Below are 18,355 nucleotides of genomic sequence, written 5' to 3'. Positions count from 1 at the left end.
TCTTCCCTCTTCGACGTTCTCGAACCGAGCGCGTTCCACGCGAACTCGTTGCACGATCGGACTTTTCCCTTTCTCGCCTTTGCGTCCAAACGATCGAGAACTCGTCGTTTTTATCCTCGATTCTTCGTCGACCCTCGGGGACTCGAGCGCTTCGTTCTGCATAGTCGCCGCGACGTCATAACCGGATAGGTAATTCGAAAAAATACGCGGCAGAGTAGCGATCCGTGTTCCCGAGACGCTCGTCCGTCGCGAGCACTCGACTCCGCTGTAATCCGTTTCGCAGTTCCATCGGCCAACCGATAAGTTCGTACTCGCGTTACGGAGTCGAAGGAAAGCTTTCGGACAACGTGGTCGTTCCACGGTAAACGCGATAACGCTTTCTCGTCCGCCTCCAGAGTGCAAAGCCGGGCGGAAACAAGAAAGCCCGATAAAACTTCTCACTTAACCGAGAATTAAAAGAGAACGCGAAAACCCCTTCCGAGGCGGGAAATCGCAAAGTTACGGGGAGCAACGGTGCCGGGCGGACTCGCGGCGTTTGTTCGGCTCGAAACGAAGTTTAAAACTCAGCCGAGACGCGAATCCAATTCCGCGGGATTGAAGAGTTTCGTAGTTCTCGGTCGAAAAGCAGCCGTTCCGGCGACGGGTCTCTCCTCCTTTCTTCGCGAAGAAACCGAAACTCGACGAATTCGTTTAGAACGAAAGATCGGCGAGTCGAACGCGCGATGACTCGTCGAATTTTCGAGAACGAAAAGGTGGTGGTCGAGAAGGGCCGTCGCAACGATCGATCGTGCCGCGATTTTCTCGGTTCGCGTATCACGAGAGCTCGCAAATCTCGAGAGAGTCTTTCGACGCAACGAAGGATCGAACACAATGCGAGGCGACGCACAATGCCGGGCCGAACGCGCGACGGTCGCTCGAATAAACATCGATCATAGCGACGCCAAAAGGAAATATTATTTTCATATTCGGCGCGCATCTTGCGTCGCCTTCGGGACGAACAGCTGTCCGTTGCGAGGACAATGCGGACGTAATCCAATAACACCGAACCCTCGTCGGCTCTCGGAGCCGTCCGCTCGCGTATCGAGCGTCTCCGCGACGACCGATCGTTTTCGTCTCACCGCGAAACTATCCTTCCCAGCACGGAGATTACCTACGTACGCCGTTCTCCGCGAATTACGATCGCTGCTCCGGACAACAACCGGTTATGGAAAGTGTCCGTTCGCTGGCGGTGTTCGGCGTTTTGTAATAGCGAGATATCGAGGCAAAAGCACACGGGGTGGAGCGTCGACGAGAACAGACGGCGCTAAACGGGCAAGATCGTCGCGACGAGGAGCGAAGAAGCCGAGAGAGCAACCTGCGGCAGTCGCGCGACGCGGCTCGTAACGGGCGAGCACGGCAAATCGGATAATCCGCGGCGACAATAGGTCGGGAGGTTAAGCGTGTTTGCTCTTCTCTCGAAGACGCGTTCGCGCGACAATGGGGCCTGAGAGAGCGCTTTTCGAGGTTCGACTCGTTTCGAAAGAAAGGAAGAAAAAAAAGAAAGAAAGCGAGAGGGGACTAGGTTTCCGGAAGAGAGAGAGACGGAAGGGTCTGAGGGGCCCTGCGCTACCTACCCGGCGTCCCCTCGAAGAGCAGTCTCGGTTTCTCGGTAGAAAGGAAGGGAAGAAAGGGACGAGGATTTCGGTGGACCAGAAGGAGCGCGTCGAGGAAGCTTCGCGGGCCGGAGAGCACGAGTCGCCAGCGGGCCAGCGCACGCCCGAGTCGGCCACAATGAAGCCAATCAACCGACGAACGTGTACACGATCGACAACAAACCGTATATATTCTTCTGGTCCGGCCCGGCCAAACGATCGCAACGATGATCTTTATCTCGCTTCCTAAAAGCCTCGGTAAAACGAAATTTGTCCGTGTGCCGGGACTCGACGACCCGTAAAAGGAGCCACCACCAGCTGCCTCGACACGGCCAAAGCGCGCGTCGAATCGACCGATTCGATCTCCTCGATTCCACAGATATTTAAGATCCGTTAGAAATCCTACGATTCGATTCGCGTCCTCTCCGGGGGAAAAAACGGCTCTCGGCTGTCTTTCGAAGGAGAAAAAACGCCGGAGGCGGATCGTAGGTTCGCGGGACGCAATTAAAGCGTCGCGATCGAACGCGAGATTCGATCCGGCGAAGAGAATTGTACCGTTATCGACTCTCGGCGCGTACGCAACGCTCGCGAGTCGCAATGAAATCGCTGAAGATTCGTTCGCGAGTCTATCGTCTCGCGTCGCCTCGGCTCGAGTTCGAGAGGAATATAAAAGGGAGAGAACGATTTCGCCGAACGGGCCGGGGCGCGCAGCTGGCAGGAATCGACGCGACACGCCTACGGGGACTCTGGTTTTTAAAGAGGAAAACAGCGTAGAATGGATAGTCGAACGAACGCTGGCTCGAGAGGTCGTTATCTCTTTGAGAGCGCGCTAAGGGAGAACGACTCGACCAAAACACGGGCCATTCTTTGGCCGGTGCAAGGGTGCGAGCTCGCTTCGAAACTCCTGTTCGAACGAAGAATACCGATACCTCTCGATGTTGTGGCATTACGCGCCTGTCAATGTACAAATCACGGCCCATTTGCTCCATTGAAAAGCTTCGCTCGTTTAACGACGTTCGGACACGAGGCACCGTCATAAATTTTCACGCGCGAACCTCTCTCTTCTAGCCGTTCGTCCCGCGCGCTCCGTTCTCTCGAACCGAGCGAATTTCGTCGGTGGGAAAACGCCGACTCCGATCGCGTTTCGATATCGCGTGCTCCTTACACGCGGATAATCGCGCGTCGGAGGCTTTATATTCTCTCTCTCCGTTCGACGCGTCAGCTAGCGTATCCGGTCGAACAGGGAATGTCGCGTGCACTCGTGACAGATCTCGAGAGGCGTGCGAGATACGCAAGGAGACGGTACCGGTTTACCTTAGGCGCGCGTTACTTATCCGTGCGAACGCGTTTTTCGCGGCGAGGCGCATCGATCGCGCGTTTATTTTTGTCTTTGTTCACGAGACGTTTCGGCGAAGAAACGCGTCGAACGAAATACCGCGAAGAGATACCGTCCGATGCGGCTCGCTCGAAAGCGTCGAACACGGCTTTTTTCCTCGATTACCAACCGCGGCGAGCGTCGGTTCTTCGCTCGAAACCCGTTCGTTTAATCGCCTCGCGAAGCGCAGCTTACGATAAACGCTTCCTAGTCGTCGTTCCGATGGCCGCCAGATAGATATAATTTATCGCGCGCTTCGAGATAAACCTCTCGGCGATCGAACAGGTTCGCGACTACGCTCTCGGCCAACGGACGCAGCGCGTGCATACTCGACGAAGTTTACCTCGATTTGCTCTCGAACGGAATCTCTACTCGGGCCGAAACGCCGAACGCGATCATAGGCTAAATACGAATATCTCGTATTTCGACGATTTCGTGCACGATACTCTCGCTACGTGTACGGTACGCGTCGATTCCTGCGGGGTTCGCCGCGATTTCGTTCGAATGCACCGATAGGAATCAGTCAGCCGACTCTCTCGACTCCCTTTCCATCGAGTGATTTACGCGGTGAAACGGCTCGGTGCCCGTCGAATAAATTAGTAAGAGGGGAGCGCGAACCGGATCGCGGGATCAAAACGTTTACGCGCGACTCGACGATCTTGTTCGAAGATCCGTCCAAGAAGCGTCGCTCCAGATTCGCGCTACCTTTTCTTCCTTTCTTCGATCTCGCGGATTAGGACGCTCGAAGGTTAGACGAGTGGCTTATCTTAACCGTTTAGCCAATCGAATTTCACGGCACGTTGCGGCGGTCCAAGATTTCCGAGTCTCTTTGTGCGACGAACGTTCAGATCGCGCGATAAACGCGACTATGGCGCGACGCGTCTCGAAGCTAAAGGAGAGCGCGGAGGAGAGGCACGAGAGGACAGAGGCGAACGAGAGGAGAGGACAGGGTCCGAGACCCCCCAGCGTTCAATGAGAGACATTTCTCATCATTTTCCATTCAGACCGTCTGAGTTATAAGCCCGCTACGTCTTCTATCCCGGCACAATCGTTCGATTTATTATAAGCGCGAGAAGCTTAATGAATTTAATTTCATATTTCACGGCCGGTAAGTAGTCGGCAACGATGCGGTCGTGAATATCGTATACGAGGCGAATACGAGGCCGCCGCGTTTACCCGCCGATTTAGGTGTTCCTCTCCCTCTGTTCCTCCCTCGACCCACGGACGAAAGAACGAACGGCCGGTCGAGAGAGGAGACGAGTTAAAAAGGCCCGTGCCTTTTCTGCGCGATTCACGAGTCGTACGGAATCGAGGTCGTATCTCAGCCGAAGAGGACCGGGCCAACGGTCCTCTTTAACTGCCTTTAGCCCAGCTACGCCATGTACCGCTCGATATTTCTCTCGATATTCCTCTCGGACTTTTCGTCCTCGATTTTTACCTTTGCCTAACTCTGACTCGCCGTTACTCTTCGCCGCATCTACTCGGTTCGCGAACCACGACAACCTCCTTGTCTCTCGTCGAACCGCACTCCTCTCTTATCTCGCGACAGTTTCCTCGATATCTGGTAATTCGAGACTACACAGGAGCGTTGCGGTGCTCGTCTCGCGAAGAATAGACGAACGATGTTCGATCGGGACGAGTTAAACCGTGACCGTCGACGCGTTAACGACTTGGACTAATCGACCAAAGGAACGAAGCGCGTTTTTTCGTCGAAATAATACGGTCGAGCCCTCCGAAGCAACGATCCGCGGTAGTTAAGTTATTAAATTTATCTCCTTTCTCTCGTGGACTAAAAATCGCGGTGATTTATTATTTTTTGCCGCTTAACGACTCGACTACGGAATACGAAGCTCCCCTGTTTTCGGAGCCGTTCCTCTTGCTCCGTCTGGAATCGCGACGCGTCGCGTACCATCTTGCCGGCTTTTTTCGTCGCGCCATCGGGATAACTCTCCGCGATAAATTTTCGAGGCGGTGATTCCTAGCGACGCGCAGGATCCTTCCCGGAACGGTCTAGCTCGAGCTGAATTCTCGTTGCTACGTAACGAAGAAACGAACTGGCGAGCGAGCGAACGAGCAAAGCAACGAGCATCGTTTCCGCATTCCCTTAACGGGCAACGGCGCGAATATAGGATGGTTCGCGCTTTGACGCGATGCAACCGCGACACGGTTCGCTTGGCGCGCGTTCGCTCCGCGAGAAAGAGGAAGGAAACGGCCTTCTCTTTCCTCCGTGGCCTACACTCTGCCAGAGTCTAGACCGTATAGACCGTAGACCGTGGAAGAGCTTGGACCGTGGAGGTCGCCGATACGGATTCGCGAGAGGACGAGAGCGGACAAACGGGCGTCGAACGGTCGGCTCGTCGGGCCGGTCGGCCGGTTATCCGGTCGACGCGGACCGGCGAAGCAGGCTTCGAGCGGCAAAGTAGGCAGGCCGATGCACGCGCGGCTTATAAAACGACGGATTCCCTCGAGTATATCGAGAGACTCGTTCTCGCGCATGAACCTTGACGCTAATGGCATGCATTACCGCTAATAATAGTCGAACGAAGAGAGAAGGATTCGACGAGAGGGATGGAAAAGGACAGGCGAAACCGAACAAATGGAAGGGACAGGGAGAGAGGGAGAGAAAAAAACGAGATATTTTGGAAAAGTTCGAGCGTAGGTAATTACGAGCGGCTCGAAGGAAGAGCGACGCGCGAACGAAGCAGTTCGCGAGGATCGAGGGAAAACGACTGGACGATTAGCGGACGACGCAGCTGGCGACCGAGAATCGAGGCTAAATTCGCGGTCGAAAAGCTGCTCGGTCATTCGAGCTAACTAGCCGAGAACCGTCCTCGTTGGAAATCGCGACGCTTCTACGGTAGCCGAATGAAACGCGTTGACTCGCGAATCGTCTAATCGCGAAAATCTCGTACCGCGCGATTCGTCGGAACGTCGGGGCTGCAGCGTTTCGAGAGCTAGCGCGATCGGGAGATAAGACAAATGGAAATCCGTCGAAAGCTCTCGGACTCTCGGTATTATTTATTTCTTTGGCTCTCGGTCGTTATTATCCCGAACCGTGAAACCACGGAACGAGCAAAGTGGCGAGGGAGCGACACGGAGGGTACATCGGAACGAAGCACGAGGCGATATCCCTCGTGGCGTTAGGTTGCGACCCCTGCTGCTGCCACCACCACCGCCACCGCCGTTGCGGCTGCTGTCGCTTCCTGGGGGAGCGAAACGAGGAGCGAGCACGACCCCTCGTACTCGGAATATAATTCTATTAGGTTATATCGCGGTCTGCGTGAATGACGCGCGCTCGCTTCGCTCAAGGGTGGTCAGAGAGTCTGTGGTTTGTTACGAGCAACCAGCAGGCCGCGCTGTTCGCGGAATAAACTCGCCTCGGGCGTCGCGCTTCTTCCTAGATTGCCAGCCAATTTTATCCAGCCCTCGATTACGTCCAATCTATCGCGTTACCAGGCGTCCGTCTTCCGCGAACCGTGTCGCGACCCCACGGACCGGCATTCTTTCCAGATCTGTCGCGCGTTAACGCGATCGCGCGCTTTTTTCCGCCGATCTTCGCTCGCGATCACGCCCCTATTTGATCCCTCTTCGGTCTCTTCTTACGCGTTTCGGATGTCCTTGGTAGGAGGCGCGTATGCTGGGTGCTTGGCAGTATATCTCGCGCGCGTATAAATCAGCTATGGGCGGAACCGACATGGAGAGACACCGTAGAGGTTGGAAGGAAACCCGTCTCTCGAAGCAGCGCCCGCTTCAATTTATTGCGGGCCAAACGTAAAGAGATTCCCTTCCTTCCTTCCTTCCTTCCTTCGATATTATTCGCGGAGGCCTGCGTTTGACCTACGATAATCGCCACACTTTTTTCTCGCCTTTTCCTATCTACGCGTTCCAATTTCCCGTTCGCGCGATCGGAGTTTCGCGAATTTCCAAGCTGCCCGAGTCGCCGCTAGAACGACTGTCCTCGAGGAGATTATCGTCGCGTCGGCTACTCGCGATACACTTTATCGTAACTCGAGAGGCCGTAAAACAACTTCGACCGGAGCGTCGATTTCGTCATCGGCATCGCTTCGTTATCGTCTCAGGAAGCGAGTTATCGCGAGGGATTCAGGTTTCCATCTCGTCGCTAGAATCGAACGGTCGCTTCTTCTTCCACTCGCGCGTGCTCGCTGTCCGTTTCGCGTTCGACGAGATGTCCCTGGCATCGTTGTATCGTTTTCGAAAGAACCTCGTTGCGAGGCGTGTACGAAGGAAAGCGATCGAGACTCGAAATCGAACGCGATACGATCCGAAACGCGGAACCGACGTAACCGCGGGCATCGAGGCGGATCGCGAGGAAACGGATGTACGTTGATGGGCGATGGAAAGCGGACGAACGAACAAACGGTTGCGTTAATTCGAGCACGATCGAAACGTCTCCCGCGGTACAGGCACGCTGGGTTTACGCTAGGTTTACGCTAGGTCGCGTATAGGCGAACGGAATCGTGCAACGTCTTGCCAGGACGAAACTGGTTTTCTAGTCGTTACTCTTCGCTACCCGCCGTGTTTCGACGCTGCACTCGAGTCGATCTCGCACGAAATTTTAAACGCCTACTCTCTCTGTACGCGTGTATGCATGTATTCGTATCGCCTCGACGGAACTTTTTCGATTCTCGATCCGCGAATCGAACGCGCGAACGTTCCGTCGAAACGGAAAGAGACGAACGCGAGCGGTCGCGGTGATCCGTCCTAGAAATTTTGAGAGAGGTTAAGTAGGTTCGGGGATGCGAGAATAAAGGAAAGCGAGAAACGATAGAGACGAGCCGCGGAGGGAAGAGCGAAAGAGCAACGTCGAAGCGCGGCGCAAAGCGGCGATGCGGGGCGCGAGTAAAACCCACTTAACCCGTTCTTTGCCGCGTCAAAGAGACGCTCGTTCTCGTTCGCGTCGATCCGTCGAGCCGAAAATGGCATTACTCTCGCGGCGGAGAAAGCAATCTCGGGAGCGTGGCGCGAGAAAAAGATCCTTCCTGGCTATAAAATATTCCGGGACGCGACGTCGCCCGCACCGAGCCACTCTGCCGCGTTATTTTCCTCGCGAGCCATCTTTGCACGAGGCCGACAGCGACGACGAGGGCGAGGGTGACCAACCCTTTGTCGCGGTAAAGTATCTTCGCGACGATTACGTTTCTCGCGACGGCCCGCTTTGACAACTACCGGAAGCGAGGCGAGGGAGCGAGCGAAATTGGCGTCTGCGGAACGCGAGACGATAAACTAGATTTTGCCCGACCACCGAGAGATACGAGTTCCGCTTCGGTCCGTTCGCGGCTCGATTAGAAACGCGATGCCGTGGATTTATTATCGTCGAGCGAGCGAACGGGTTTCGAAAACGCGGCCGAAAGAAAAGGGAAGGAACGAGCGAAGGGAGGGAGCGAGGGGTTCGAACGCGAGCGGCGAAGACAGAAAGAAAGAGGGCGAGGAGAGGCGCACGGGGGAGGAAAAGAGGAAGAGGTCGCGCGGGAACGAGAATGGTTGTAGAGCGCGCTGGAGGCGAGGCCTGACATTTGGTTACTGACATTTTCACCCCGGGGTTGACGGCGGGCAACCCTTTGGCGTTACCCGCGCTCAATCACTCCATTGTCTCGAGCGGCGCTCGTTTTATGCTCGCGTCAACGCTTCATTATGGGGCCCCGGGTCCGGTCGACTTGGCTTCTATAGCCCACGTGCTCGGCACATTGTCTATCCCAAGAATATATTACGCGCCCACGCGATCGCGCGCGACGAAGCGGGTGAACGCGAATGCGAGCGCGAGCGAGCCTGTCGTCTCGCGCATCGCGCGTCGCCACCTCGTCTACCGATTCCGGATTCCGCCTGCGGAGAATTCGCGCGACAGCCCGCTAGACGCCTCTTCGGCTAACCTTTGCCAGACGTTTCCCTGGCGTTGCTCGGATACGTTCGAATTCGCGTTTTCCGCGGAAAATAATGTACGCTTTTTTTTTTTTAGCAAGGCTGTAAAGGTTTTCGCTCGGGAGAAAGGATTCGAAATCGTTTCGAAAGACGTTCGCGTTCGAAAAACTAACGCAAGAGTCGGAGGTCGATCGAAAGCGACAGGATCGTGTTGGCCGTGAACGATTCTGCATACCGTACGGCGTGTACAGCGTAGAGTATAGAGCGTAGGAAATAGGGAGGCGCGCGGTCGGTGCAGCGCGGCAATTAATTACGGCGTAAAGTCGCGCGCTCGTATTCGATTAATTACCGCGACTGCCGCGCGATCGGAGTCCGCATAATTGACATTGTTGCCACATTGTTTACAGTGGCCAGTGAATTTATCGATAGATGGCCGGTAGGACGAGGTCGCGCTCCGCGTTGTTCTCTCGGTTTCCCGAATATTCGCAACCCATTTTCCCGAATGCGATCAATTGCACGGCGCCGCGTTGCGTCTACCTCGCTTTTTCGAGACGGAAGAGCGGACAAAGCCGGACGGTGGTGGTTCGCGACAAGATTTTCGTTGGCGGTTTTAACGAGGGTGGCGAGAACGAAAATCCAGCTTATCCGTTGTAAAGCGCGGAACCCTTTACGCGCGCGAGCTAGAGAGCGCGAGCTCTCGTCGGTTAATCCTGGAACGCGTGGGATCGCGAATCTCGTCCTTTAATCGAATACTCGATAAAAAAGTTAGGACGACGCCTACGAGACGAAAAAGCGTATCCTTCTCCCGTTTCGTTCGCTCCTTCTTCCCGCAGGTAGATCAAGACAGGTACGACCAAGGTCAAGTTTTACCCCCGTAGCGCTTCTTCTCTTCCTCTTCCTGCTCGTCTTCCTGTTCCTGTTTCCTCGTCTCCGTCTCGCGCTCTTTCGTTCGGTCGGTGTCCGCGACCGTTCCCGCGAAATGGAAGAATAGACGGACCCGTTTCGGACCGCCTCTCCTCGCCCCGCGATTCCGGTCGGTCCAACGCCCGATCCGTGGCTTCCTCGAGCTCTCTCTCCCTCTTTCTCGCGCGCGCACGTAACACCACGGACCGGTTTCGAGAGCAGCCGCGGGGGTTAAATGTCAACGAGGGCATAACGGCCCGGTTTAGAGGATTACCCCCGATGTTGTTCGGCCATCGAGGGCGAACGCCAGACAAAAGGTCGCGAACTTTCCGCGCGTCGTAATCCGTCTGAGAGGGTTCTCCGCGTTCCGCGCTATCGCGGCGCTTCGAAATTCCGACGCGTTCGCGCGACGGAAGCGAAACGAAGAAGCTCCGGAGAGGAAAGAGGCGCGAGGTCGCGTCGCCTCGAACGAGGGTCGCGAAGGTAACCCGAATACCCTAATGGGATCGGCATCGGTGTCGTTAACATGACAATACGAATCCTAAACGTTCGCGTACGTTCAGAGGTATAGCGGCGAGTTCCGAGTAGCTGAGAGGCACGTAGGTCGATTAAATGCGCGTCGCGTTCGTCCGATGCGTACGTCCGATAGGGTCGAGGCATCTTGTCTCCAAATACGAGCCTTGTTATGATAATCGTTGCTCGCGCCCCCGTCGCTTCGTGTACCAACATCGTGCTCGTGCCCATTATATCTTTCTACCTTCTGCTCCCCTTCGCGCCTTAGCCCTCTTCCCTGCTTCTTGCCGTCTAGGACCTACCTACGGACCAACTCGCCCCGTTTCCTGGCTATTCGGTGTTTCCGCGACGAGCGACGCTCGGTTTTCAACCGTCTCCGATGTCGTTCGCAAGGAAATTGACGGCGCCATCGAGCGCATCAAATTCGTAATTACCGTCGGTAGACCGCTTTCGCCGAGTAACGTTCTTCCTCCCGCGACGCGAGTTCTCGCTCGATCGAAGGGAGCGCAGATCCACGAATCGTCCTCGAGGAGACCTCGACGGAGAAAACGCGTTATTTATAAAAGCGTATTTCGAGACGCGATCGATACGCGTCCTTCTTCCGTCCGTCTAACAAAGGACCCTGTATCGCGTTCGGCTTACGTTGCCTGTTCTCGCGATAATCCTCCGCGGTTCCTACCTATTCTCCTCGCGAACTACCAACGTCTCGAGAGCTTCCTCGTAGCTTCGACCGAGGGGCAAAGCAATTACGCGACGTCAGCTCGTCTGAATTCGAGCAGAAACGTTGACCGAAATCTTTACCCCCGTCTTCTCGACCCGTCTACTTTAGCCGAAAAGATCGCGTTCGCGTTTGCTACTCCTTCCAATGTATGCGCGTACAAATAAGGCAGCCGAGCCGGAGAGACAAATGACGCGGAGAAAGAGAGAGAGAGAGAGAGAGAGAAAGGGATCGGCGCAGCTCGACACAAAGCATCCCCCGAACACCCTTTTCGAGTCGGAGGTGACGTCACTGACAATGGAAGGTCGAGCTGTGATTAAAGATCGAGAGACTCCGTAAAAACTCCTTGAAAAGTGTAGGAACGAAGGAGAGAGCGGGAGGACAGGCGGACCTACCGGCGTGAAATATTGCCTCCGCGGCACCCGACAGCTATATGACGTTTCCGAAGGGCATGAAAGAATCCTCGCCACAGTCTCTCTCTCTCTCTCTCTCTCGTTTCTCTCGTTCCTCGCGCCTTTTCGTCTCGATCGCTTCTTCTTTCCAGTTTGTCTCGTTCGTTTTTTTCGTTGCCGTAAGTTCCGGACACCGTACTTGCTCGCCGCGTCCAATCGGTTATTTCGCGGGAAGAGTCTCCGATAGTCGAGGTTCGGTTTCTTGAAAATCACGAGACGCGTGTACGGTTTGGCGAATCAGAAGCGACGGACCAAGACGGAGATTCGATCGGGACAGAAAGAGAGACTCGGAGTTTAAAATCGGTCAATTTAGAGAGCGAGGCTGGTCAACGAGGCGCCAGGGCATTTAGCCGGTTAACGCGCGCGGAGAAGCAGGCCGAGAGGGAGAGCGAACGGGATAGGAGAAATCGTGATCGAGTGGCGAAGAGGAAAGGGGTCGAGGCGCGGAGACGCCACTCAACGGCATTATTCGAATTGATGCGGTGAATTGGCGCTGACGACATCGGGAGAGCCAATCCGACGGTTTGTTTATTGGTCGCGCGTTGGCGGATTCCTCGCGGTATTACGCTTCGATCGACGATCTCGCACGACGCGTACGCGTGGCGTATCGGATTCTCGAGCGAACCGAGATCGAACCGCGGAAACGGAACCTAGAGGCGTCGCGCGCCGCCAAGATTTCACGGTGTCGAGTTACGGAGCGTCGTCGAATTCCTTCGCGATCGCCACGTGCGCGTAATGGGCCATTACGCGTACGTATGGAAATCGCGCCGTTTACATGCTCGGCCAGACCTCGTCCACCGACGCGGCCTACGGGCAGATCGTTCGCGTTGGCCGATTAGTCCCCTCGCGAGGGGACGATGCGAAGGATCGCGGTCGAATCAAAAGTTGGCGAATTTCTCGGAAGCGATCGACGAATCGAGCGGACAACGGCTTTGAACGGTTTAGCCGTTTGTCGAATTTCCGAGGCGCGGAGAGCGCGCGCGAGGTTGAATTTTCGAAGAGAAAACCGAGAGAAACGAAACAATGGTGGCGCGTAAAGCGCGAAAGCGAAAGGTTCGGTGGTCGCGAGCGGTAGGGGTGCTATCCGAGAAGCGTGATTAGTCCGACGTTTGCGCGGGCTACGTCTCTCTAGTTGGCACGCGTTCCAACGGGTCCCTCGACTCTCATTCTCCGCTGCTGCGTGTCTGCTCGCCCGAGGCTGCTTTTCGCGGCGAGTCCGTTCGTCCCTTAAAACGTTCCCCGCACGAATCGCTTCGAAAATTCCCAGACTCGTTCCTCGTCGCGTCGCACTCTTTAACGAAACTCGAGAAACTAAGATCCGTTGGAGTCCTGTGGCGTCGATAGCGAGGAAGAATGATCTAAATTTGCTGGTTGTTCTGTTTCAGACGCGTGCGGATTATCGGACGTGGCGCACATCGAATCGCTTCAGGAAAAGTCGCAGTGCGCTCTGGAAGAATACTGCAGGACGCAGTACCCGAATCAACCGACCAGGTTCGGCAAGTTGTTGCTACGGTTACCGTCGCTGAGGACAGTATCGTCGCAAGTGATCGAACAGCTGTTCTTCGTCCGGCTCGTCGGAAAAACGCCGATCGAGACGCTGATCAGGGACATGCTGTTGAGCGGTAGCAGCTTCAACTGGCCGTACATGTCCACGATGTGACATTCTGTCTGGCGACAGCTAGCTTCCGCCTAATACTGTCGCTCGCTTCCCGTCTCGTCCAACGATCGCGCGACGCTCCAGTCGGATTCACCGATCGTCCACACCGGCGACCAGTTTCCCTCTACGCCTCACGGTTTCTAGCCCACGGAAGCTGCCGATACCGAGCGCGACACCGACGATGCTCCCGATCTTCGAGAACGCGTTCGTTCGAAACGGAGAAACAACGGAGAGATCGACGAAGGAAGAAAGTAGGCGGAGAAGAGGAAACGAGCGGGTGCACGCGCGTTACGAGGGAAGCCAGCTCGAAAGAAAGGAAGGGCGGAGAGAACGATAGACGCGATAAAGACGTTACTCGACCGAAGAATCGAAGGCGCCGACTGATTCTTCGACCTGGACGGTCAGCGATCGTTCGAAATTGTTTCGTGACCGCGGTGCGGCGTCCAACGAATCGATGGGAATAGATAAACGAACGACCTTCAAACTCTTAACGTCGAAGCGCGATTCGGTAACGTTTCGGCGAACAAACGAGAATACCTGATTAGCGGTGTAGCGTGGCGCGAAGAAATCATAAATTAGCATTTGTAATCGACGGCGGGGATCTGGTAGATCCTCGGTCGGTATCTCGCATCGATCTTCGCGTCGAGTAATTGCCGTTAGTCCAGTCATGCCGAAGCCCTTAGTCATTCGTTTCGACGTTTCGTTCTCCGCGTTCGCGTTAGCGTTCGCGTTCGTTGCCTCGTTCCCAGCAACCTCCCACGTTTTCTCCTCGCTCGTTTTTTACGTCCCGCGAAAAACGCCTCGCTGTCGATCGCCGCGACGCTCGGCTTCTGTCCCCGACGTCCACTCGCGGACACCGTAAAATCCGATCTTTCGTCGAACGTTCGAACTTTTTCTCCTTTCTTTCTTTCTCTCTTATTGCGCGTACCGTTGCCGTGCCGTTCGCGACTAACGCTTTTCGCGTTCATTGAATTTACGCTTCGCGTTGCGTCCAAGTCGTCCGGTCGTTAACGTTTTCGGTGAAATTTTCGATTTCGCGGAACGAGGAAACGACGGCAACGCGCTTTTCGACGAGTCTTGCGAGAAGAAAAGGGGACGTCGATTTCCGTGAGCGTAACCGCGCCTCGAAACTGTACGGGAACGCCGAGAAACGTGAAGCGGAACGTAACGGTCACGAGAATATTATTTATCGTTCGTTCGAACGCGCGCGGAGAAGAAAGAACAGCGTAAAAATGAAATCGAATCGATCACTTTCGCGCGTCGCTTCCGGATTCTAAGGACGCTGGTTGTCGGTCGCGCGCGAGATCGACGCGTCCCTGTGCCCCTACTATCCAATTTTCGTTCGCGAACACGAATCTAGAATTAGATCGCTTAGCGCGACTTTGAAGAGCGTCGATTCGCGTTGTCTCGCGATATCTTCTCCCCTCCTGTCTCGCTCTTTCGAGCCCGTTAACCGCGCGTTCGGGACGTTTCAGCGGTGCGCTCGTTCAATTTGCGGACGAGAACGAGAACTAACGAGAAAAAGATGCGAGCTCGGTCGGTGGCTAAACGAGCGCGCGCGGACAAATATATTTTTCTTCCGAATGCGTTCGACGCGAATGATCGTTTGGTTTCCGACTAGCCTTGGAGTCGGTGAAACGGCAAGCGCGAAAAAGGAAATCTGCGAGGAGAAGATCGCGAGAAAATTCGTCGAACGCAATGTGATATATACGTGTACGTGAAAATTTAGAATTCGAATCTTTTTTCGAGAGACGGTGCTTCTTTTTTAACGACTCTATAAATAGTCTATGATACCTGAGTGCGGCGCGTTGTACAGGGTGCGTACGAGCTGTACCAAACGATGTACGGATCGTTCGAACGAAACCAGACATTTCGAACGTATCGCGTTACGTTAAATGTGGCAATGTCGAGCTAGTTACTTAGAAAATCATTTAGGGGTATATGGGATATTTCTAATATTTTTAAGCCGCGATCGTTCGTTGAAAGCGGCGCGCGAGAAGCACGCTCTCGTACACGGAGAACGAAATCGTCTCGATCGGAAGATTCTGCGAAACGAAAGCGATTCGGACTCGAACGAACAACCGACGCGAGTAACGGATCGAATCGTATCGAAGAAACGAGATCGAGACGCGTGCGAACGCTCGTCGAATCGAACAATTGTATTATATGTATACCGACGCGCGACCATTGGATGTACGTAGGCCGAAAAGACATCTATATAGAGTTATGTATAAAGACGCGAGAACCTTTTTGTATAAAACGTGTACATAATTAATATATGCAAATATAAATACGATTACAAATACTCTGAAGCGGACTGTTGTACGCGAACGCGTCGCGTTATCGAATTTTCCACAGGTCTGATCGATCGAACCACGTACATAAGTTCCCAGGATCAATCACGTAAGTATTCTTCGGGAATATTCGATCGCGGTAGCCATCGAAGAACGTACGAGATGCTCGACGTCCCGATCTTGCAATCTTCGAGGTTAGTCGAAATATTTTTGCGTTCGTGGACCGGGAAGATGTCGAAGAATCAACAGCGACATCGAGTTTCTTTTCTTTTTGGTGCAAAACTTCGGTCGTTAGCGAACGTGTGGCGTGGCTCGCGACGATCGCGCGGAGCCCCTGCGTTTCAGAGCATTCCTGCACGAGCGTATTTCAATATAAACAATCGCCGAGCGAATTTCCCCTGACGCACGGCAGTGATTTCTGGCCGACGTGACGGCGATGCCTCCGTCTGCGAGCTCGACCCCGCGTGCCCTCGCCCGAGGAACGCGACTCGTTTCGATTCTTCTTTAACCTCTCCCCTTGTTGCCTGCTTGCCTGCCTGCCTGCCTGCCTGCTCGCCTGCTCGACCGCTTGCCTGCCTGCCAGTCTTCCTGCTCGTCCGCTTGCCTTTCTTTTCTGTGCCTCGCGTTGCTCCTTTTCCTTTTTCCTCCCTTCTGTCTTTTTGTCCTTTCCGTCGTCGATTCGTGGAATTTCCACCAACTGTTCACCCTTTCTCGCGACAACGCGCTTTTCGAATCGATCGACCGGTCGACGATCGAATCGATTCGACGGCCGTTCGGAGGCCAAGTTTCTCGACGATGGTTTTTCTGTTCGGAATCGCGAGTGTTTCGAGGGAGCGCATAAAAGGCGGATAAATCACGAAAGGGAGAAAGAGAGGAGGAAGGCAAAAACCGTGGCTGGGTCGGTCGCGATGGATCGCGAGAGAGCTGCGGCGTGCCGAGCGGACAGCTCCGAGAGCCAGTCGGATGCTTAGAATTTCGATAAATCTAACTTGGCAGGAGAAACAAACGCGCGCGGAAGAGAGGGAGGCTTTTTTCGAACGGATAACCTCGCGCTTTGGCTCGCGTTCAAAAATTTCGCTCCTTCTTTTCTGAACGGTCGGTAAACGTCGGTTGAAAGCGTACGAGCCCCGAGATCTCGATCGAGATCGAACGCGGCGTTATCGGCAAGCTCTCGCGCGCCGACGATCAACGACGAAAAGCCGCTTTCGGAGCGGGAAGTTTGCGGTCCGCCGGATGAATCGGGAGCACCGATTCGAATTTCGTCCCACTCAGAGCTGGCTGGAAACGGGCTAAAATTTTGGAGCGGATCCAGAAATCGCGATCGGCGAATTTCGCTAAATCGTCCCGCGAGAAAGACCCGAGTCGATTCCGCTACGTCACGGTCTCTCGACCTTCGATATTTCGATTCTACCCCATCTCCGTTCAACCAATTTCGTTTACGGCGATACAATTTTCGGAACATGTGTAACGACCCTGGATACTTTGCTTTACGATAAAGAAAAAGGACAAACGAGATTTCGATTTGTCGTGTGGTTGTTTATGAATAATTCTATTAATGGCCAATCTTCTTATCGAGAATACGTTTTTTTTGTGGAACATGTAAACAAGATGATAGATAAAACAAAACTCCTTCTTCGAATTGCATGAAAATTCTGGTTTATCTTCGATGGACTCGTTTTTTTAATGCCTTCTACGTGCGTCGTAAAGCGTAGACCTTTTTGATGCTAATATAGCCGCATCGTTACTTTTTGTCCTTCGTTCGTTGAAAAATCGCTAATCATCTAATATCTACGTACGTATTCCTTCCTCGAGCTATTGCACTTTGTTTCTGCTGAATCGCGTTATCCCACTAATACAGACGAGGAACTTCCAAATGTAAAGAAGCTCTCGTTCTCGACAGCCACCAAGAGAAGACATTTCTGCGTCTACCGTTTGACGAATCGAGCGGCGCGTTATAGGTTATCGACTCGACGCGTTTCTTTCCATTTTCTATTTCGCGATTAGATCGTTCCGTCGAGTTCGCGGCGCCGTTCACGGCTATTTCCCACGGCAGTCAACGCGCAAATATTTGCGGCGCTAACCAACGATCGAACATCGATTTCACCTCGACCCTAACGGCAACGCGTAACACGTATTTGGGACGCTAAATGACCAGATGCTAACGCGAATCCCGTTAAATCCAGGTTCGAGAACCACGAGCAGCTCAGTTCCGAGCATCGCCGGTATCGAAAGACGAACCGGCGTCGCTTTTCGCGAATTCTCGATTGCGCCATTCTCTCGCCTTTCATCGGCCGTACCGTAGATCGGCGATCGGCGAGCAGGCGACGACGCGAGTAAACAACCGTCGCGTTTCCCCGTCTTGTCCGATCGCTTCGCTGGCGATAACGAGCGTCGAAAACAACGATTACGACGAGACGCGGCTCGGCGTCGCGTTTCGCGAAATTGGAACGAGAAACTGAACGACGCGGGACACGCATCCGGCGCGATCTTGCTCGATTAACCGATTCTTCGAGCGTCGTCCGCCCGACCCTTTCAATTCCTCGGCGATCAAAGGAAACGCGCCCCGGTAATCCGACTTCCGTGTCTTCCGTTCCTTGATGAAGTAATGCGCGTTCGTTGGCTTTCAATTGGTATTCGCGACCCACGCACCAACTGCGACGTCTTCTGTTCGCGGAACAAAAGTCTCCGCTGAATCGAACCTGCCTTCTTTCTATGCCAGCGCGTATAGTCGCGATGGGATTCGAATAAAGGTTTCTTCGGGGGGTTCGTCTCGACGATCCGTGCTAGATTCTTTCTAAAAGCACGCGAATCTTTGGGCGCACGAGAATGCCAGAAGCGTACTCGGTGCGAGGCATCGAGTCGATAAAGGCGACGACGAGATCCTAAGATATCCGAACCGAAATCGAAACCTTTCTACGCTCTCGAACGCTTTAAA

The 18,355-nt window shown here is 54.2% G+C and overlaps 1 protein-coding gene and 1 long non-coding RNA gene across 3 annotated transcripts in view; one reads left to right on the top strand and one right to left on the bottom strand.

The window, feature by feature from the left end:
* The window catches only part of svp (COUP transcription factor 2), a 41,674-nt gene extending 26,243 nt beyond the window's left edge, over positions 1 to 15,431 (top strand). For both annotated transcript variants that reach the window (XM_076531500.1, XM_012285471.2), the window contains one exon: positions 12,855 to 15,431. In XM_076531500.1, the coding sequence (XP_076387615.1) occupies positions 12,855 to 13,129 (275 nt within the window). In that variant the 3' untranslated portion in view covers positions 13,130 to 15,431. The remainder of the gene's footprint in view (positions 1 to 12,854) is intronic.
* LOC143264433 (uncharacterized) lies at positions 13,825 to 17,707 on the bottom strand. The gene is made up of 2 exons (XR_013038146.1): positions 17,213 to 17,707; positions 13,825 to 17,144 (listed from the first exon to the last, which is right to left on the bottom strand). It is a non-coding gene; the product is annotated as an uncharacterized LOC143264433 (long non-coding RNA).
* Between the last annotated feature and the right edge of the window lie 648 nt (positions 17,708 to 18,355).

This window comes from Megachile rotundata, chromosome 5 (assembly GCF_050947335.1).
Source record: "Megachile rotundata isolate GNS110a chromosome 5, iyMegRotu1, whole genome shotgun sequence".
NCBI classification, from domain to species: Eukaryota; Metazoa; Arthropoda; class Insecta; order Hymenoptera; family Megachilidae; genus Megachile; species Megachile rotundata.
This window is presented reverse-complemented; position numbering and strand designations above follow the sequence as displayed.